Source organism: Tenrec ecaudatus, chromosome X (assembly GCF_050624435.1).
Source record: "Tenrec ecaudatus isolate mTenEca1 chromosome X, mTenEca1.hap1, whole genome shotgun sequence".
Lineage (NCBI taxonomy): Eukaryota > Metazoa > Chordata > Mammalia > Afrosoricida > Tenrecidae > Tenrec > Tenrec ecaudatus.
The window spans coordinates 42225161-42247417 of record NC_134548.1 but is presented as its reverse complement, the minus strand read 5'-3'; the positions used below and the strand labels follow the sequence as shown (position 1 = coordinate 42247417).

At 40.2% G+C, this 22257-nt stretch overlaps 1 protein-coding gene across 2 annotated transcripts in view; it reads left to right on the top strand.

The window, feature by feature from the left end:
* The window catches only part of SRPX (sushi repeat containing protein X-linked), a 116765-nt gene that overhangs the window by 58795 nt on the left and 35713 nt on the right, over window positions 1-22257 (top strand). Inside the window, exons 2-4 of one of the 2 annotated variants that reach the window (XM_075539591.1) lie at window positions 5466-5525; window positions 12698-12889; window positions 14325-14501. In XM_075539591.1, coding sequence (XP_075395706.1) covers window positions 5466-5525; window positions 12698-12889; window positions 14325-14501 — 429 coding nt within the window. The remainder of the gene's footprint in view (window positions 1-5465; window positions 5526-12697; window positions 12890-14324; window positions 14502-22257) is intronic. The other variant, XM_075539592.1, reaches the window with a different exon arrangement.

The window sequence follows — 22257 nt, the reverse complement described above, 5'->3', positions numbered from 1 at the left end:
CCCATATCCAGAAACTCAGGCTGGTCTAATGTTACATTTCATGCACCAGTATCCCACACCCTTAGTAACCATTCCCAGGGATATTCCCCAGGTTTCTGCTTGTATGTATCAGAAAACTCGAGCAGATCTTTATGAGTATAGCACACTTCTTCCTGAGTCAACATCTGAACCTCACCTTTAGGAACTATCTGAGATTTTTACAGAGTTTCACACTATTATTATTCAAATTTTTATCTACTACCCATTATGATTTTGAAATTCAGTCTTGTTGGTTCATTTAGATTGAATTCATTTATTTTTAACTTTTCCAGCTTTCTATTGTTCAAATACACCAGCATATTTTTGCCTATTTTACTATGAGTGGTTTATACAATTATTTTCACTAATGGCTGTGTTTCAGTGGGCATCCTGGTTCCTGGTGCATATTTGTGCATAGTGCACCTGGTGCATATTTTTCCCATTCCATGGCACATAATCTAGAAGAGCAATGGCTGATTTGAAGAGTAGTTTCAAATGTAAAGAAAAATTTCTCTTCGATGGAGATTTACAAGTTACACTTCCACTAGCAGAACCTGAGTGTTACATCCTCCTCTGTTTAATTTTTGTCGATGTGATGGATGTGAATTATTTGTTTTTAATGTTTGCTTCTATGACATATTAGTAAGATTGCATATTCTTCCATATTAACATTTTGTGGCATTTGTTTCATATTCAGGTTGAATTATTTTAGGTAAAGTACCTGTTAACATCTGTCTTAATTTTTCCCTTTTGGGCTATTGCCTTTATATATTCATGAATACATTATGGATAGGAATTCAATGTCACATATATAAAATATTTTCCTCTAGACTAGGATTAGTCTTATAATTTGTGTGTATTGTATTTAACAGAATTTTTACAATTTAGTATAATAAAATCAATATAATTTTTATAAATTGTGTTTTGTATGATTTATTTAAATAATCTTTTCCTACTTCATTGTCATAAAGATATCCTTTCTTTTTTCTCAAAGATTTTACTTTCAGAGTTAATTTTTCAATCTATGTGGAATTGTTATGGTATGAGATAGGGCTCCTTATGTACATAGCCCATTAAGTCTACCATGTTTACTAACCCTTTGCTTCATTGATTAATAATTCCACTTTGTCATATTACAAGTTTTAAAACTGTATGAATATAAATATTGTGTGTATGTACATGAGAGAGCTTCAAAAAGTTCATGGAAAAATTCAATTTTCTTTTGTTTCTGTTTTCCCACAAACTTTTTGAAGTCACTTCATAACATATATATATATATATACACACTATTTCATACTAGGTTTTTTCATGATATATATGTATATAGTTTGTTCTTTTAATTAGCAATAATCCTCTATTTTTCCCCTTCCATTATTGATAGTGGTCGTTTCGTTTAAATGTTAAGTCAGCTCCAACTCACAGCAATATTATTTACAACATAACAAAGTACTGCCTTGTTCTGTGCCATCCTTACAATTATGTTTGAGCCCAATGTTGCAGCCATTGTGTGTGCAGCCTTCCTGGGGGTCTTCTTGTTCTTTTTCATTGGCCTTCTACTTTACCAAACATGATGCCTTTCTCAATTGCATTAATAGTTACCTTCACTTCAGTTGATCGTATGTTGAATTATCATTTTCATCTGTTTCAGGAAATCTCTTAATTTAATCCCTTATTTGAGCTATTACCCAGTCATTTTGAAGTAACATAGTGTTCAGTCTTCATGTGTGCCCTCTGACCCGTGTCTTTATGTTCCTGCTCTTTTTATTCTTGCTCTTTGTATTTTCAATTCCTAGTTAGATAACCTTGTGATCTGAGAAAATGGATTTTCATAATTTGGAGTTTGTTACGACTTGCTTTGTGACCTAATGTGATTTATTCCAGAGAATGTTCCATGTTCACTGGAGAAGAATGTATACTGTGCTGCTGAGTGGTGTAGTAGAGAAATATGCGATACTTCATGATTAAACAAGAGAAAATAGAAAGAATAGGGGACAGGGGAGGGATAAAAAAGAATCTAAGGGAAAGTAATAGAGAATATGGGGGGGGATCTTGAAGTGTTAATTTAAGAATTGTAAATTTTGTAAAAATTACATTTCTCTTATTTTGAAAGAACAAAGGATAGGGCAGTACTAATTGAAAAAGAATTAGAAACATAGTACAGGCTTTTATTTTAAAGAAACGGACAAAGCAAGAGAAGGATAAAGAAAACAGAACAGAAAAAAAAGACGAGTTGTGAGTGTTTGCTTGGGGGTCTAAGCTCTGCCTAGAAGCACTGTAACTAGTGTGGGCTGAGAAAGGTGTGTTTTCATGAGAAGGATGGGAAGCCTTGGGTTCAGGGACTGGGCTGGAAGCACAAGGGGTGAGGACCAGTTGAACAGGTACAACCAGTGCCTAGGGACAAGCGTCTCTGCCTGATTTGGTCCTTGGGCTGGTTAGAATAGGTCTAGATTGGATGCCAACCTGGAGGTGGGGATATAGAGTGGAGTGGTAGGAGATGGAGAAGCTTCTCAGGGCTGTCATGGGCTGAGTCAATGTAGATATGGTGGGGTTCATACTTTTCAAGAGGGAGTAGTTGAGGGCAAAGAATGTACAGATGTGCTTTACACAATTGATGTATGTATGGATTATGATAAGAGTTGTATGGGCCCTTAATAAAATGTTCAAAAAGAAAAAAAAGAGGGAGTAGTCTCTGGAAGTACCTGGGCAGTCTGGGGGCCAGGCTTATGAAGTGCATGTCAGCTGGGCAGTTAGGAGGCCTTTCAAGTCTTTTGTGAAATCAATGGTTTGGCCCAGCAGGAGAAAGTGCTATGCATCTCAGGGATGTTTTACCTTTCCACTTCCCCTTGGTCATGCCCACTAACTCTGGATCTGTTATCCACTGGGTCATTTATTATGATTGATTTCACTTCATTTTATCATTCTTGATGTTTTCCTCCTGATTGTTGGAAAGGGATTCATTCCTTGTGCTATCAGTCAACCATCTTGAAGTGGGCTCTGTTCATTTTTAGTTCCAGAGTTCCTCATGGTGTTAGCTAATGCTGTTGTTGGTGCCACATCACAGCTTGACTTCTGCTCAGATCTACTTTCTTTCCTACTGGCATAGGAATTTAGCAGTAACAAACACTCTGTGCACTGAACTCTGTCCATAGCCTTTTTAGGTTGATCACAAGGAGGCTAAGATGATTTGCAGGAAGAAGGAAGGGGTCTTGCTAGGACATGGCTCTCTTGACACTTAGAAATGTGCCACATAGAGTTGGAGTATCCCTGAGTTTCTAGAAGACAGAAGAGACCTATTTCAGCTCTGAAGAAGGACAGGGTGGTAAAGGAGACATAGATTCTTAAATATTTGTTTCCTCTTGAGAATATATATTGGTAACTAGCTTCTATGAGTTGTGTTCATAATATTTAAAACAAAGTTCATTTCTTCCATTCTTAAGTTAATACATGCACATCAGAAAATTTAGAAGAACTGGGTGAAGAAAATCAATTGTAATGACTTTATGCATTTTTAAAATGTGCTTTATATTTTTAGAAATCATACCATTTATGTAATAGTGTTCTAGTACTTTTTTGCTTAATGTTGTATGCTTTTTTCTCATACTATCACATTTTATTCATAAATTGTATTTTAATGGCGATGACTGATAACTGAAAGGTTGATCATTTGTTCACCTCAACCAGCTGTTCTGGTGGGGAATAATAAGTCTATCTGCTCCTGTAAAAATTTACAGCTTTGGATAGGGTCTGAATATATATATGGGATCCTATGTACATAGGGTCACTATATATAATCATATATGTGTTTGTGTGTATACACGCACACACACACACACATATAGTCACTATTAGTTGGATTAAACTCTGTGGCAGGGAGTTTTGGGATGTGTTGTACTATGTCCAGTGAATATACAGACAGTCCCTGAGTTACAAACTGAAAGCTTAGTGGTTAGAACTCATCAGCCTTTCCCCAAGGTACAAATTTGTTGGTTGATCTGCATCTGTAAAAATACAGCCTTGGCAACCCTATAGGAACAATTCTACCCTGCCTTAGAGGGGCATAATGAGTCAGATTGATTTGACCTGGCAGCAGTGGATTTTTGGTTTGGAGAGGTTAATTCAATCATTTCAAAGTGAGGAAAAATATACCTAACATTAAAGGGCAAGTAGGAGTTGTCCAGAAATCAGATATTTGTAACTCAGGAGCTTCCCGTACAAGTTTATTTATGCATCAGATTGACTATTTGGATTGCTTATGTAGTCGTTTGCTATTTAAATGACATTGCAAAGAAATCTTTGTGTATAGAACTTTCCCCTGTACTTAATATTTCATTGGGATAAATTCCCAGAACTGAAATGGCTGGGTCCAAGGGCTTGAAATAAGCTTTGTTCATGTTACTCAATGCCTTTCCTAAAGGGTAATACTATTCTTCGTGTTCAATTTTTGATATGGTGTAATGAGTAGTGTGCAATTTTGTAACAACCTGGATGGCCAGAGACCAAATGGGGAAACCTACAGCAAAGATGGAACCCGAACTGGGCTTCTTTAGGGCATCCTTTACAGATTAGTTTTTCTATGTCCATTACCCCCTTACTTTCAGTTGCTACACTCTACCTCTGTCATTCAAAGTACAAGTGTAACACAGACTATTACTTAGTAACTCATACTTTGTCAATTGTGAATGACCCCATAGTAGAAGGTATCCTTGCCTATTGTGGTCTCAGGTACCTCTGGGTGAACCAGTGACCAGGATGGTGATAACCTGAGTCCGGGGTAATATTATGTCTAGCGGAAACATTCTCTGAATTCCAGATCATTGTTTTCAAGTTCAATACCTGTTATAACTTCAAGGGGGGAGGTGGTAAGAACCCAGTGTCCCCTAGCATTCAGTGGGTGCTATTTTAAGAACGATTCTGTTCCAACTGTCAAATAAGTTTAAAAGAATAACCACAGACCTTTTGAGGCTATGCTTTTAAGGGTATCAAGAAGCATCGAGAAATTCTAAAGATGTCTTGCTTGGTGAACACAAAGTCATATCATAAGTTATACTTACTGATTGTCAGGAACCATCAACATCCAGTTCTATTGAGTTTTCTTTGGGTACTGGCAAAATATTTTGAATCACATTTTACTGCCGCTCCCCTGGCGCGGGATTCATGTACATTGGCATCTTCTCAGAGTGAAGTTGACTCTCTATATATCCCATTTCCAGAATTTCATTTGGCATGTTGTGATTCCATAACAGTTGGAGGCTCATTTTGATTGGCAAAGGCAAATTCGCTCACTCTGAGAAGTTCCCTTAATGAACGGCCACAGAAGCTTTCCGCTCTTGGCTCTGCATTCTAATAGCCCCTCTTGCATGAACTGTAGCAAATCAGTGCTTTGAAACAGGCATCAATACCATGTGGCTTTTCTTGCTGCACTTTCTGTTTGTTTGTTTGTATTGTAGGATCTGGAGACTCACCGCTAGAAGATGTTGCAGTCGAGTATTCGTATGCTAGATATAAAGGTGAAAGCTCTGCTTATGTGCTGATGTGGACTCACTGATGCCAGAAGAACTTCCCTGTCCGCCCTGCGGAGCAGGCTTTAATAAAATGACCAGACAACCAATTTGAGAGAAAATACTTTTCAAAGAAATACACTTATGCTCCCATTGTAAAGACCAGGAAACCCAATTTATAAATCTCGAAGTGCTGTCCTTGAGCACCTGAATGGTCATTTTATTCTCCTCAGTTTCTTTTCTGTTCTTACTTCTGCCAAGGCAAGCTCTGATGAAAGTGAAAATCAAGCTGTGAATTCTGCCTGATTCAAACATTACAGCCAGGATCGTCCAGAGTAAACCACCCAAGGTCAAATCTGGACCCAGTGCTGTTAATGTCCTGAGATGAATGGGGAATGAGAAAACTTGATTTTCATAGGCTCATTTCATTGTTCTCTTTCTGAAGCCAGTTTGGCTTCTGAAATGACAAGTAAAGTCCGTTACCCAGTTAATCTTTAATTTCATGATAAAGAACTCTGCACATTTTTAGCAACTTACCCCACAGCAGGTATCAAAAGCCCAATCCGGAACCCTCTTTGCTGGTGCAGGTAAGTTTGGCTGTAATTATGTCTACCATTGAGTCCCAGCGAACGTGGAGGTAGATTTAGATGCTTGCTCCCTCTGAATCCTGTGCCTCTTCAAGTGGAAGGATGATTGGCAGAAACTTGGCTAGCAAAGGCCTATTGGCATTTTTCCCGGGCGTTTTTTCATATTGTGGCAAGAGCATACTGCCTTGCTTTGCTGTGATATGTTTGAACGATTGGAATCGTGCTGGAGGGAACCCACTTTCTAATATAATGACTGGTACCTGTGTCTGAGCCAGCTTCTCCCATCATTTCTTAATCGTCTGTGACCTGTAAATGTAGATATGATGGGGCAGTGAAAAGCTCATGGAAAAAATCTATTGTCTTTGAATCCCACTTTTCCACACACTTTTTGAAGTCCCCTTCATAGATTATCTTTTCCACAGCTATATGTTCACAACTTCAGGAATCGGCAAATCGAGAAAATCATCCACTTGCTAGATGTTTGGGCCAAGGAGATGATAAGATTCATGAAAGTTCTCAATTATCAAAAAGAAAGAAAAGAAACCAAACCCACTCCTGAAGAGTTGATTCCAACCCATACTGACACGGTAGGACAGGGTAGAACTGCTCAGTAGGGTTTGTGAGGTTGCAAATTTTCTAGAAGCAGACTCCATCATCACTCTCAGGGAGGGACTGGTTGGTTTGAATGACTGACTTTGGGTCACCTTGACACTAGGGATTCCCTTAAATTCTTTCTTTATCCCCAGCCCCCCCTCGATTCATTTACTGAAAAATCTTCCTAAAACACATATGTGCACATCAGAGCCTTACCATGGAGCTGTCTAGTGTGCTTGGGTATTGCTCCTAATATCTGGAGATGGCCAAATATGACCAAACAAGGAGTAGAAAGGGAATGCTTCATGTGACATCCTTCTTAGGAAATTGTTTCTTTTTTAATTTTCAAACATACAGGCCAACTATTATTAACTTGAAGTTGAGGTATGGATCCTCAAGATTTATACAATGCATGATAAGAGTATATACACAGGAAATGCTTTTTCCATTAAATTAAATGAAATTCCAGATCAACCCAAACCAAACTCACTGCCATTGAGTCATTTGCAACTCATAGCAACCCTATAGGAAAAAAAATAGAACTGCTTTTGTGGCTTTCCAAGATTGTCAATCTTTACAGGAGTAGAAAGCCTTATCTTTCTCCATGAAGTGACTGATGGTCTCCTGTTGCTAGCCTTTTAGTTAGCAGACCAATGTGTAACCCACTAGGAAGGAGCATTAGATTTAGCCAACATTTATTGTGCACCAGTGTGAGACAAACATTGTTTTTAGTCTTTAATTTAGAATGGATTGAAATCGTCTCACTAACTGAGGGAAGGGGTGAGATGTGTAGCGTTGTGAAGGCATTACTCTTTACTTATAAATATTTATGAACTTAGGATCAAAGAGGAACAGGAACTTTCCCAGAGTCACATAACTTGCAAACATAAGGCTTGAGTCTGAAGTCCATGGGGTGACTAGTGGTGCTACACTAGATTGCCACATCGCACTGCCTGGCCAAGGAATGGAGGACTTACCAATTTCCCTAATGTGGATGGAAAAGGTTTCTTGAATTGTTCATTGAGATTAATCCCTAAGTAAATCCTGTCATAGCAAAAGCAGGAGAAAAGCTCTCTTTTGTCTTTAAACCGCCACGCTAACCATTTTGATAATTTACCTTAACTGGTGGTATTTGTAAGCACTTCAAGTCACTCACTCACTGACATTTTAATTCCTATCACTGTAAGGGTATTAAAGTGTCAATATTTTGTCTTGGGAGGTAATGAAGCACATACACACACACGAATACACAAAGTATTTTCATGAGTAAATGAAAATAAGATTTTCCCATATGTTGATAACAGCACATATTTGAATATATGGCCAGTCCTGCTGGGAGGATGTGAAAGCCCAGAATATGGGAGGGGGTGCTGCTAATTGGATTTGGCCCTGAGATATGTGGATGGTGATATGTAGACTTTGGTCCCTCTCCTACAATGGAGGTTTCATTTTCTTTCTCTGGTGAGTGCACATTCTCCAGGACTACCGATAAACAATTTGGCTGGTGTGATAGTGGAAAAGGGGCCAATTTAAAAAGCAGATCCAATTTTAAAATGGGGAGGAAGGCTAGTGTTTAGGAAGCACAGAAACATTGCAATCTCCAAGGGGATCGGGGCAGGCAGAGAAAAATGAGCCAGTGAGGAAGGTAGGGTACATTGGGAAGGAGCTAATAAAGACATAACGAAACAGATAATTTTGTAAGATTGAACTGCATAGAACTCTTCTGACAAACTCTAGGCAAAAAATATGTGTTTCCGAGATGGAAAATACTTTGTGTGTGTGTAAAATTTTCTTGCAGATGATTTTTCCTATTGCATTTGGAAAATGAAAGAGAGAGAAACCTACCTTAGTTTGAGAAGCCACGGTACTCACTAGGTTCTAGTTCTGGTTTGTTTGTGTGGTAGACACCAGGACTTTTTCCAGATCTCCTTTCATTAGAGAAGAAAGTGAGTGAAATAGTCAAAATAAACAAACCACTGTCACGGAGTCGATTCACTCACAGGAACCCTGGAGGACGAGGCAGAACATCCCCTATGAGTTTCTGAGACTGTGACTTTGCAGGAATATAAATCGCCCTCATTCTTCTGAGGAGCAGCTCGTGATCTTCTGATCTTGCGATTAACAGCCCAACACATAACCTCCAAGTCACCTGGACTCCTTGCCAGGGCAAAGGGGCTCTGTGCTCTTGAAATTTCCTAGTTTTATGCTGGCCAGAATCCGTGACTAAAGGAAGAATCAAGACATTAAAAACTGGTTCAAAAACCCCTTTACACTAAAATCAAATGATGGAGGCATGTATGTATGTATCCTGGTTTTGTATTTCAGGATTCAGAATCTTCACATTTTAAAATATTGCTACATACAGATTATTCATATCGACTTCTAGAAAAAGGAACTTTGTTTTGGGAAGGTCTGTCAGCCTGGTATGTGCTCATGTAGGTTTATGTCCATATGGACAAATTCAATTAGCTCTAGGTTAGTCCGAAGGAACCCTGGTGTCATAATGCTTTATGAATAGGGATACTAACCACAAGGTCAGTAGTTTGAATCCATCAGTGGCGCCACGGGAGAAAGAAGAAATTATGTCCTCCCATACAGAATTAAAGTCTAAAAATCTCAAAGCAATTCATTGTTGTTATGCTTTTGGGTTCCGTCAAGTCAGTTCTGCCCTACAGGGACCCTGTGCACAACAGAAGGACACACTGCCCTGTCCTGTGCCTTCCTCACACTTGTTCCTATGGTTGAGCCCATTGTTGCAGCGACAAACTGATTTACAAGTGGTGGAAAGCAATCTGAGGGGGCTGAAAAGTTTGTGGAAAAGTGGAATTAATAGATCATCAATTTTTTCTATGAAATCTATGAAGTGACGTTGGATGCACGGCAACTGTCTGCAACACATTACATGACGACAACATTATCTAGAGGGAGAAGTTCTACTGTGTCCTTGAGAGTCTGAGTTGCAATCTGCTTGATGGCGCTGAGGGGTGGGTTTGGAAGGTTGAGCCCTTTCTCTGAGTGATTCAAATTGTTTAATGTTCAGTGACTTACCATTAAGGTTGGAGGTTCAGGTCCACTCAAAGGGTCTTTAGAAGAATGGCCTGCCAATTTACTTCCAATAGCCATTGAAAATCCTACAGAGTGCACTTCTACTCTGAAACACATTGGGTCAGAATCAGTTCAATAGCAAGTGGATTGATTTTTTTTTCCAATTTAGGTTAAGCCCTCAGGACATTACTTCAATCTAGAAAGTGCAAAGAAGCCTAGCAGGGCTTTTAGAAGTTTGTGCAAATAAAAAAAGTTTGTGGAATTAAAAGATCATGGACTTTTTCCTTGAACTTTTTGAAGTCTCTTAGGACCCACTGCAGGCATCTGCAACATTATGATGACAGCATTAGCCAAAGGGAACATCCAAGGTCAAGAGCAAAAAGCAGTCCTTGTTCAAGACATAAAAAGGACTATTCATTTTTATGGCTGAGAAGCAAAGGTACATCGTAAGAGGAATTCCTGGAAAATGAAAACAGTCTCTGATTTTCTGGCCACCTGATGGCGAACTCATCCCATTGACTGACAGCTCAAATCCTCAGTCAGACGTTGAGACAGGCATACAGCCAGCCTTAGGGGAAAACATAGTTGGTGGTCTTGGAATGATGGACCTGCAGAATTCATGGATTGTGGGAATCAGTGTAAGGCCCACTGCAGGAGCCTCTTCACCTGAGCAGTTAGTGCTGTTCTTATATCCAAACGTGCAGGGGAAAAGTTTGTGTCTCATATTTGTGTCACATCAGGGGTCTTCTAGACAGCTTTGTGATCAAAATTAAAACAGCCAGGAAGCTTTTAAGGTGAAGAGAGTGTCACACTCCATGATCACACCTAAATACCCCAAGTCATTGAAAAAGGAATTTAGTTCACTGTGGGAAGTGATTATTCTGTGATAATAAGCCAAAATGATATCCAGTTGCCAAAATTTTAAAACTGTAGCTTTAGTCCCATTATGTGAACAATAATATTAAGGCCTTTTGCAGAGAATATGCATATATGTGGGGCACACCCCCCCCCCAAAAAAAAAGAGGAGAAAAGCTCTGCTGGATAGAGCTTTTGTAGTATGCATTGAGCAACTCTCTCTGTTAATGCACCCAGTGATGTCGCTTGGGAAGGTTCTCTGTGGTCACAGTGAATTTTTTCGTGAAAGCAATTTTGCTGGGACCTCATTTTTTGTGATAGCCAATTTAAGAGAACAGTGTGTGTCTGTGAAATTTTGTTTTCTGCTTGGGAAAATGCTGCAGAAACTGTTGAAACTTTGAACACAGTTTATAAGGCCAGCATTATGGAAAAAAACCTCCAGTTTATGAGTGGTTTTCTCTTTCAAAAAGGTGAAATATCGAATGATGACAAGCCTCATTCTGGACATCCAGCAACTTCCTGAACAGACGAAAATGTTGACTCATAGTGCATTTGGAATTCGTTCCACCAGGCCAGACTGTTACTCAAACTTTCTATTTAGAGGTTCTGAAAAGATAGCATAACAATATATGACAATAAACGCCTGATTTGTGGCAGAAGGGGGACTGGTTTTGCCACCATGACAATGCGCCTGTTCATGCAGCCATCTTAGTGTGCCAGTGTTGGGCAAAAAAAAAAAAACACACCAAAAAATCAGCATGCCTCTTGTGCCCCATGCACCTGACTCACCTGACCTCACTCTGTGTGACTTTGTTTCCACAAATAAAGAGGGACATGAAAGGAAAGCGATTTGACAACATAGAAGAGGTTAAGGAAAAGATGAGGGAGGTGCTGTCAGCCATCCAAACAGATGAGTTTGAAAAATGTTTCCAAAAATGGAATCGCAGATTGGACAAATGTATTAAATGTAATGGAGAGTACTGTGAAGGTGATAAGGTTATTTTGTAAAAAGCAAAGAAAGCACATAGCTTTGAAAACAATTTCGGTTTCTTTGGGACAGCCCTTCATAGACCGAGAAAAATTCAAATTGGCTGATTACTGACGCCTCCCACGGTGTGTAAGGCACTGGTGACTTAGTGAGCTGCAGAAGTAGGCTGCTAACCAAAAGGTCATCACTCTGAGCCCACTAGCTGCTTAGGAGAAACATGAAGTTTTCTACTACCCTAAAGATTTGCAATCTCAGAAAGCGACCAAGGCAGTCCCACTCTGTTCGGTAGGGTTGCTATGAGTCATCTGGATGGCAGTGAGTTTCGTTTGAGGTTTTGGGTGCTACTGTGGACTAGCCTTTGGGCTGCTAGGCACAAGGTTGGTATTTCAAACCCACTAGCTCCATCCAAGGGAGGATGATGAGGCTCTCTGCTCTCATAAACACTGAAAGTCTTAGAAATCTAACATCTCTATGAGTCGGGAAGCTACTAGATGGCATTGAGTTTTGTATGGATGGTGGTTTTCCTAAAAAGAAAACCAAAGAACACTGCTATTAAGTCCATTCCCACTCATAGAGACCCCATAGATCGTGGAAGAATGGACCCGATGGGTTTCTGAGACTGTTTTTACAGAAGTAGAAAGCCTCATCTTTATCCTGCAAAGCCGCTAGTGGTTTCAAACTGTTGACCTTGAGATCAGCAGCCCAAAGTGTAACTAATATGCCACTGGGGGTCGAGGCTCACAATGATATTAATTGTCCTTACAAGAATTAGATACCAAAAAGAACATGCGTTCATGAGACACTGTGCTGGCGGCTTGAGATGTATGCATTCTTTTTCTTAGTCATTGTAACAGCACTATTTCATAGGTATGTAGGTGTTGACTCAGAGAGGTTAAGTAATTTCTCCAGGAGCATACAGTTAGTGGTGGAGAAGCCTGGGTCCCCGTTCACATGTCTGACATGATTTTAACCAGCCCACCTAGAGATCCATTGAAAGGTATGGGGCCTATTGGGAGTGGTCAAAAATCTGGAATGTCAAGGCAGGGACTGCATGTATAAGGAGACACATTTTCTGAAGTTGTCACTTCCTCTCTGGTTTCTGTCACCCGCAGACACCCTGTGGTGTTCCCCCATCAAAGTGAAGTATGGGGATGTGTACTGCAGGGCCCCTCAAGGAGGATACTACAAAACAGCGTTGGGAGCCAGGTGTGACATTCGCTGCCAGAAGGGCTATGAGCTACATGGCCCTTCTCAGCTGATCTGCCAGTCAAACAAACGGTGGTCCGACAAAGTTATCTGCAAACGTGAGTACCCCATCCCTGTGTAGGCCTCCTCGGAGCCAATATTCTTTTGTTCTAAAACCCTAAGACCAGGCTTTATACTGAACATACTGTGTGTGGTCTTAGTTGAGACAAACTCCCTTTGTCATTTGAAGCTTGAGGAAGGGTTTTGGGTGGAGTTGAGATGACACCTTTTAGAGTGAAGTGTGTGATTATGTGGATGGCAAACAGCAGAGCTTTGTGCAACAAACAGGTTACATTTCTTCATTCAGTGCTGTGCTCTGAAGATGCAGTGGGCATTAGAAACAACAAGCCACCGCGCAAATGATTTGCTGTCAAAAATCTCACAGTGCATGAATGCTTCAGAAAGTTTCTGGAGAAATTGCTTTGTCATTCAATTCCATTTTTCCATGAACTTTTAGAGGCCCCCAAACAGAGCATCAAAATCATCCAGGCAGAGGTGTCAAGTGTGAATGAAGTAGAAGAAGGGATTCATGTTAGTGATGGAGGGGCTGCCTCCCCCACCACACACGCACCAGAGGGTGAGGATTGTGGAAACAGAGAGGGTTGGCAAAGAAGTGAGGCCTAGTCCATGAACAGGAGTGTGTCTCCGGGCAGAAGAATACTTCACGGCTGACTTTTAGCTTCATGAAACATAGCCCATTTGGGAAGCTAACTGCAAGGGAGCGTCATTATGGAAGCATTTTAGATGTTAACGTTATTCAAAGCAGCCACCATTTATTGAGCCCAAGCATATACATTCCGTTTTGCAACAGCACTGTTGAAATGGTGTCACTAAACTTTATTGGTCAGGAATGCCGCATGCGAAACGTGTGCGGTTACATACAGCTGGATGGCTGTAGTGGACACTGTTGGTGCTCAATTCATCTCTCCCTAGATCCCTCTTTACCAGTGTGGGGGTTTTCTAAGGAATCTCCTTTCAAGGATTTGCACTCTTGACCTTATTCAGAAGAATGAAATAATCCACCCTTTCCGAGGACTGCTCTCTGACCTTGCAAGAGAGAGCATCGCTGCGGGCAACCTGTATGTTCCCAGAGGCTGACTTGGTAATGGAATATGGAGCCCAGCTTTTAGTGCCTGAAGTCAGGACACATTTTGCGTTGTCCGTCATACCCGAGAGCTAATCTCTGGAATGACACTGAGGCTGCCGTTGAGAGTCTTCTTTATTTGGCTTCTCCTTTTCCAGCGCTTTTTTAATAAATCACTTGCACACAAACCGTTATCTTAAAGTCTTCTTCCTGGAGCCCAATCTCAGACAGTGTCCTAGTTGGAATGTGCGATATCCAATCGCTCCCTGTTTCTTGAATTCCCTCTATTATGTTTAAATTAACCAGTTTCCATATGCTCTCAGAGTTTCTTACCATTAAGGACAGATCCCTGAACAAATATTGAGAAATGATGAATATATATTATCTAGTTTTCTTTCGGTTTCTTTCAGAAAAACGATGCCCTACCCTTGCCATGCCAGCAAATGGAGGGTTTAAGTGTGTAGATGGTGCCTACTTTAACTCCAGGTGTGAGTACTATTGCTCCCCAGGCTACACATTGAAAGGGGAGCGAACAGTCATATGTATGGACAACAAGGCCTGGAGTGGCAGACCAGCCTCCTGTGTGGGTAAGAATACACCGCAGCCTTTAGGAGTCACATGATTTCAGAAGCGCAAGAGAGTGCTCATATGGTGAATTTTTTTTATCAGTTTTAAATTTTATGAATTTCCATTTGAATTATTTACTTTTATTTTACTGGGCCTCTTACTGCTCTTATCACAATCCATACATATATCCAGTGTGTCAAACACATCTATACATATATTGTCATCATCTTTTTCTAAACATTTTCTTTCTACTTGAGTCCCTGGCATCAGCTCCTCTTTTTTTCCCTCTCTCTACCCCACCCTCCCTCCCCCATATCCTCTTGATAATTTATATATTATTATTATTTTTTCATGTCTTACACTGACTGCTGTTTCATTTCACTCACTTTTCTGTTGTCCACCCCCCTGGGAGGGGGGCATACATTTATCATTGATTGGTTCCCCCTTACTGCCTCCCCAACCCCCTACCCTTACCCTCCTAGTATCAATGCTCCTTTTATTGGCCCTAAGAGTTTTATCTGTTCTGGATTTCCTGTGTTGTGAGCTCTTATCTGGACCAGTATACATGTTCTGGTCTATATTTTTTTATCATTGCAAATGTAACAGCAAAACATACAAAAATTCTACATGTACAATGCAGGGATATTAGATACATTCTTCAAATTGGACAACCATTCTCATACTCCTTGTCCAAATGATGCCTCTACTACTCTCTACCACTAGTATGAATCCACTGCCTCAGAAGCTACTTCTTTGACCTTTTAAGTTGCTGTTGTCAAGTGGATTAAATATAGATTTTTTTTAACTTCTAGTTTGGTTTAGAGAGTAATTTGGCTTACCAGTCAACAGTCACATAGTTTGCTCATGACATTGTTAGCAGTTCATACTTTCTTCCTCTGTTTACCATTTTCATACATCCTTTTTTCCTGCTTTCTGAGCTTTATCCCTAGGTAACTGTTGCTCTTTGGATTTCATGTGGTTGATTGTTCTAAGGCATGCCTACTTCCCTAGTGTTATTATATACCCAATATGCCTGTCTATTGCTTAGCTGAAAGTTGACCATTGGGGTGAGTTCAGTTCCAGACCTGAAGAGTGATCAAAAGTCATAGTCTCAGTGGTTCTACCAGTCTCTATCACACCAGCAAGCCTGCTCTTTTTTGTTTGCTCATTTTCAGGGTTTTTATCTCAGTTTTGTTCCATGGTTTTCTCAGACTCTATCCAGGACCGTCTATTGTGATCTCTCTCAGAGCAGTAGAGATAGGTTTTTTAAAGAGCATAATGCTCCAGAAAGTAAATGTTTACTGGGTAAATACTTAGCTGCTAATCAAAAGGTTGGTGGTTTGGACCCACCCAGTGACTCCTAGGGGAATGACCTGAAAATCTGCTTCTATAAAGATTACAGCCAAGAAAATCCTATGGGGGAAGACTTACTCTATCACATGGGGCCAATATGAGTCAGAATTGACTCCGTGGCACCCAACAGTAACACTGCTTTTTTTTAATTAATAAATCTTTTTATTGGGGTTCATACAGCTCTTATCACAATCCATATATACATCAACTGAGCAAAGCACCTTTATACATCTGTTGCACTTGTCATTCCCAAAATTCACCTTCCACTTGGGTTCCTGGAATCAGCTCGGTTTCCTTTTTTCCCCTACCCCTCCCTACCCGCTCCCCCATCCCCCTGGTCCCTTAAGAGTTTATAAATCATTATTATATCTTTTCTTACACTGCCCGGCATCTCCCCTCACCCACCCTCCCATTGCCCGTCTCCCAGAGAGGAGGTTACACATAGATCTCCGAGATCGGTTCTCCCTTTCTACACCCCCTTCCCTCCTGGTGTCGCCACTCCTACCACTGGTGTTGATGGGTTCGTCTGCCCTAGATTCCCTGTGTCTCCAGATCCCTGAAAGTCTTTTGTTTGTCACTAAACCAAGCTTTTAGACAGACAGTAGTCTGGGCATAGAATGATGCTTTTCACAGGAAGTCAGAATCCAGTTCCACAGAACCAGTGCTTTATACCAAATGGCTTAAGGTGAACTCAATATGTACTGAAAAGCCCATGGTGTTCAGACCAGTGAAATGCCATGAAGGCCTGTTCCAAATGATCAGGACATCAGCATACTTTCTGTCGGAGAAGATGTGCTCAACACTGACCAGTCCTGGAATAGACACAATGAGAGCACCTTCCAAAGGCTTCTCTAGTATGTCGACATCTAACAGTCCCAACTTCAGACCCAAAGAAGTGGGAAAGTTAGAAAATTCCAACTCCTGTTATAAAAGGAATGACCAGCCTCCTATCCAGTCAGGAATCTTCTGACATATATATTTTTAAAAAGTAACACTACTTTTTGGTTTAAAGAGGGCTTAAAGGGATATTTTGGTTTAAGGTTTATCCCTTGTATGAGTACTCCGCTTTGTTTTCAGTAGTTCTCCTCAGCTGTCCTTCTCTTGCTCAGTCCTAGAGTTATCCTTAGTAAATGCCCTAGAACTGGCTTCACAGTTGATGGTGTTCGCATGACTTGGCTTACTATTGATGCAGCTAGAGGCTAGCACATTCTTGCCACTTTAGTTTAGGGTCTGTCTTGTAGCATTGAGCAAAGTGCTTGATATTTTTAGGCACAGTCCTGCCGAGGCACATTTTTGTTTTTGTCCCATTCCCTGCCCCTTGCTGAATGGAAGTGGTTCCTTCATTGACTCAGGTGGACAGTAATACGTTTTCTCAGCTGGAAGGGATTTGGGTATGTCCTTTTATTCTGGGTTTGTTGGGCAGCAGTTCTCAAAATTTGGTCCTTGGGCCATTATCAGTATCGTCACTTAGAAATTCAAATTCTCCAACCCACCCCAGACCTGCTGAATCCCAAACTCTACGGGATTCTGGTGTTTTCAAATTTATAGCCAGACCTAAGGTGGTATTTCTCAAATTTTAATGTGCATAAGCATCCATGGAAATCTTGGAAAACTGCAGATTATAATTCAGCAGGTGTATAGTGGGTTACTTGTTGGACTTCTAACCAGCAGTTTGAAACTACCAGCTACTTTATGCAATAAAGATGAGGTTTTCTACTCTTGTAAAGATTTGCAGTCTCAGAAATCCACTGGAACAATTTTAGTTTGTCCTGTGGGTTCCATAGAAGACAGAATTAACTTCATGGCAGTTAGTCTAGAGTCAGGCCTGGAGTCTCTGGATGGTGCAAACTCTTAAGGGTTTGGCTATTTTGTGAAAGGTTTCTGGTTTGAGTCTAGCCAGAGGTGCTTCAGAAGAAAGTCCAGTAAATCTACTTCCAAAAAAATCAGCATTGAAAACTCCCAGATCTACTCTCACGAAACTGGAATTGCCATGAGCGGGAATTGACTTGTTGGCAACTGGTGGTGGTGGTGGTGTAAGACCTGAGATTCTGAAAATTCGTGACTGCACACTGGGTAGCAAGGCTGTGGGGAAAACTTGTCCCTGTTTGGCACTATTGGCATTTTAGACATAGGAAAGCTAAAAAAATAATAAAAACTATCCTAGTGACCCAGTGGATAAGTGCTTGGCTGTTAACCGAAGGCCTGTAGTTCTTACCCACCAGGGGCTACGCAGAAGAGCTATGTGGCAATCTGTTCTCTATGGGGTAGTCCTACTCTATGTGTAGGGTCATTCTGAGTGGTAACCAATTAAATGGCAATAGGTTGCATTTTATTTTATTTTGTTCTAGGTGAGTAGTTTGTCCTATATGTTGTAGGATATTCTACTTGCTAGATGCCAGTGGCACCTCTCACCAAGTATGAAACCAAAATTAGCAGTCATTGCCACACATGGAGGTTTTAGGTTGTAGATGGAGTAAAACCACTTCCTTGTTCAGACCCAGTGGCCTAAGAATAGTATAGCTCCCTCTTGACTACTTATGAGAGTCAGCTGATTATTTTAAAATTTTTATTTAGCCATTATATGGATCCATAATCCACATATTATGCAATTCATTGGTTTGTTGTTGTTGTTGTTGTTGTTAGGTGCTATTTAATTGGTTCAGACCCATAGTGATCCTAGACACAACAGAAGGAAGCACTGCATGCAGAGTCCTGCACCATTTTCACAATTGTTCCTATGATCAGTGGTTTAAGTATTTTAAAAAGCATTTTACAATTATCAACAGAATAAACTTTGTTTTATGTTAACAGTTGTATTGGCATATAATTCACATATCATACACTTGAATAGGTCAAACACATGAAGAATTGTACAATCATCACCACAATTTTACATTTTATTCTTTCTTGTACTTATTAGCTTATTGTACTTATTAGCTACCCACTCCCCCCAACCTCCACTGCCATATCCCCAAGAAAGAAACCATTATTTCAGTTACTATATCTATAGATTTATCTATCCTAGATTTCATATACAGAAACACATACAATCAACAAGAACCACATGATTATGTCAATAGATGCAGAAAAGGCATTTGCTAAAATTCAACACCCATTCCTGATAAAAAATACTCAATAAAATAGGAACAGAAGGGAAATTCCTTAACATAATAAAGGCCAGATATGTTAAACCAATGGTCAGCATTTCACTTAATAGAAAGAATTTGAAAATGTTTCATTTTAGTAAGGGAATCAGGGAGGAAGGACATTGGGCTTCCACTTGAGTAATCCCTCAATGAAGGATACTTTCTTCTATTAGATTGAATTCTATGATACTCACCCTCCTGACCCAACTGCTGAAGACAAATCAGGTAAATAAGCAAATGTGGTGAAGAAAGCTGGTGCTGCCTGGCTATCAAAAGATATAGCATCTGGGGTCTTAAAGGCTTGAAGATAAAAAAAACTAGCCATCTAGTTCAGGAGCAACAAACCTCACATGGAAGAACACACAAGCCTGTGTGATCATGAGGTTCTGAAGGGATCAGTTATCAGGCATCAAAGAACAAAAAATCATATCATTGAGTGCATACCTCAATAATACGATCACTGAGGACAAAAGAGTGCATAAGCAAATGTGACAAAGGAAACTGATGATGCCCGGTTATCCAAAGGTATACCATCTGGGGTCTTAAAGGCTTGAAGGTAAACAAGCGGCCACCTAGCTCAAGAGCAACAAAGCTACTATGGACGAACACACCAGCCTGTGTGATCACGAGGTTCCAAAGGGATCAGTTATCAGGAATCAAAGAACAAAAAAATCATATAATTGGGTGCACACCTCCATGATACAATCCTGAAGACAAACGGGTGCATAAGCAAATGTGGCGAAGGAAGCTGATGATACCCGGCTATCAAAAGGTATAGCATCTGGGGTCTTAAAGGCTTGAAGGTGAACAAGCAGCCATCTAACTCAGTAGCAACAAAACCCACATGGAAGAAGCACACCAGCCTGTGTGATCATGAGGTGTCTAAGGGATCAGGTATAAGGCATCATCAGAACAAAAAAAAATCTTACCATAGTGAATGAAGGGAGAAGTGCAGAGTGGAGACCCAAAGCCCATTTTTTGGCCACGGGAGATCCCCTTGCAAAGGGGTCTAGGGGAGGAGATGAGTCAGTCAGGGTGTGATGTAGCACTGATGAAGAATACAGCTTTCCTCTAGTTCAAAAATGCTTCCTCCCCACCGCTCCCCACTATGATGATCCGATTTCTACCTTGCAAGTCTGGCTAGACCAGAAGATGTACACTGGTGCAGATAGGAGCTGAAGGCACAGGGAAGCCAGGGCGGATGATAACTTCAGGACCAGGGGTATGAGTGGCAATACTGGGAGGGTAGAGGGAGAGTGGGTTGGAAAGAGGGAACTGATTACAAGGATCTACATGTGACCTCCTCCCTGGGGGATGGACAACAGAAAAGGGGGTGAAGGGAGACATCAGACAGGGCAAGATATGACAAAATAATAATATATAAATTATCAAGGGCTCATGAGTGAGGGGGGAGCAGGAAGGGAGGGGAAAAAAGAGGGCCTGATGCCAAGGGCTTAAGTGGACAGCAAATGATTTGAAAATGATTAGGGCAATGAATGTACAAAGGTGCTTTACACAATTAATGTATGTACAGATTGTGATAAGAGTTGTATGAGCCCCCAATACAACGTTAAAAAAAAAGAAAGGGAACCAAATGGATTGCCCTTTATTGCAACTTTAAAAGTAAAACAAAGTAGGAGACCTTTCACTCCCAGGCTTTTAAATCTATTATATAGCAATGGTAATCAAAACAGTGTTTCTTTGTCCAGAAATGCCTTTATTTTTCCCTCATATTTGAGGAACAATTTTGCTGGATATAGGATTCTTCGTTGGCTGTTGTTTTTTCTCCCCAGATTGTTACAAATGTCATTCTATTGTCTTCTTGCATGCTGAGGAGCCTGTGTTTATCCTTATTGGTTTTCCTTTGTAAGTGATTGTTGTGTTTTTAATGTAGCTACCTTCAAGATTCTCTTCTTTTCCTCGAAATTGAAGAATTTGCCTACAGTATGTCATGATGTTTTCTTTTTCTTAGGGGAGGGGGGTGGTGGATGTATCCCATTTGGGGTTGTCTCATCTTCTTGAAAAGTTATTTTATCCACCATTTTTATGTTGAGGAAATATTCTTCTATTACTCATGCTATTTTCTCCATAGATTTTTTTATTTTTCTTGTTCTTGGATTCTGATGAGACATAGATTGTTTCTCTCGATAGTGTCTAACATCCCTTTTCTACATTATTCTGATTCTGTTATCTCCTTGTTTGTCTCTTGGGATTCCTTCTGATTCAAGGATTTTAGTTTTTATTTGGATGTTTTCACGAGTGTTTCCCCTCCCCTCGATGTCTTGAAAGGATATAAATATATTTCTTCTCAATTCTGTTTCTGGTAGTTTCATGATCTCTTTTTCAGAGTACACTATTGCTTTTGAGTGATATTTAGTTGTTTGTGTTTGTAGTTCTAGATTTTTGTTGTTTTATTGTGGTTGACTGCTGTTTCCTTGGCATCGAGACACCGTTATTAGTGGAGTGTGAGCTGCTGTGTCTTGTAGAAGTATTTGCCTCTGTTTAGTAACATTGGAGAGGTCTAATATAAGCTGAAAAATATCTGATGGTGAATGGTAAAAAGGATAGACAGATGATTAATTGTGGAAATTAGGGAATTAGGCGTGTGTGGTAGAAGAGCAAATATAAAATAAAAGTAATGATAGTGATAATAAGCACCTGTCTGAATAGGTCAACAAGTTTTTAAAAATAAAGGGGAAATGTATTTTAAGAGCAGTAATCAGAATTAATACGTCCCGTGGAAATATATTGCACAAAGAAAAAGTAAAAGAAAATCATTAAGGGTGGATGTGCAGGGAGACAAAGCACAAAAGAGATAAAAGACTTGTGTGTAGCCTGGACCTCAGTGCTAATTTCTATTTCTATGGCAGTGAGAATGTGCACATGTCTGTACATTCAGAGGGGGGAAAAACCCTTGTTTGGGTCTGTTGGAATCTAAAGGGCTGCCGGCTTTAGCCTGAGGGGAAGGGTATTTTCAAATCCATGGTGTCACACTAGAAAATGAAATTGACAGAACTCCAAAAATATAATGAGAGTAGTAGAATAAAACAATAGTACCCCCCCTGAAAAAAACAACAACAAAGAAAACTAAAGTAAAAAAATAAAAGCTCCTTGTAGGTGGAGATTCTTGCTTTTTAGTTGTGTTATTTTGTCTACATGAAGGCTTTGTAGGGGAGGTGGGGAAAGTTGGGGGAGGGGAGCACCAGGAAACAACCAGGGAAAAAGGAGGAAAGGAAAAAAATATTATGGTGAACAGTTAAGCTGAGTACTGCTTTTG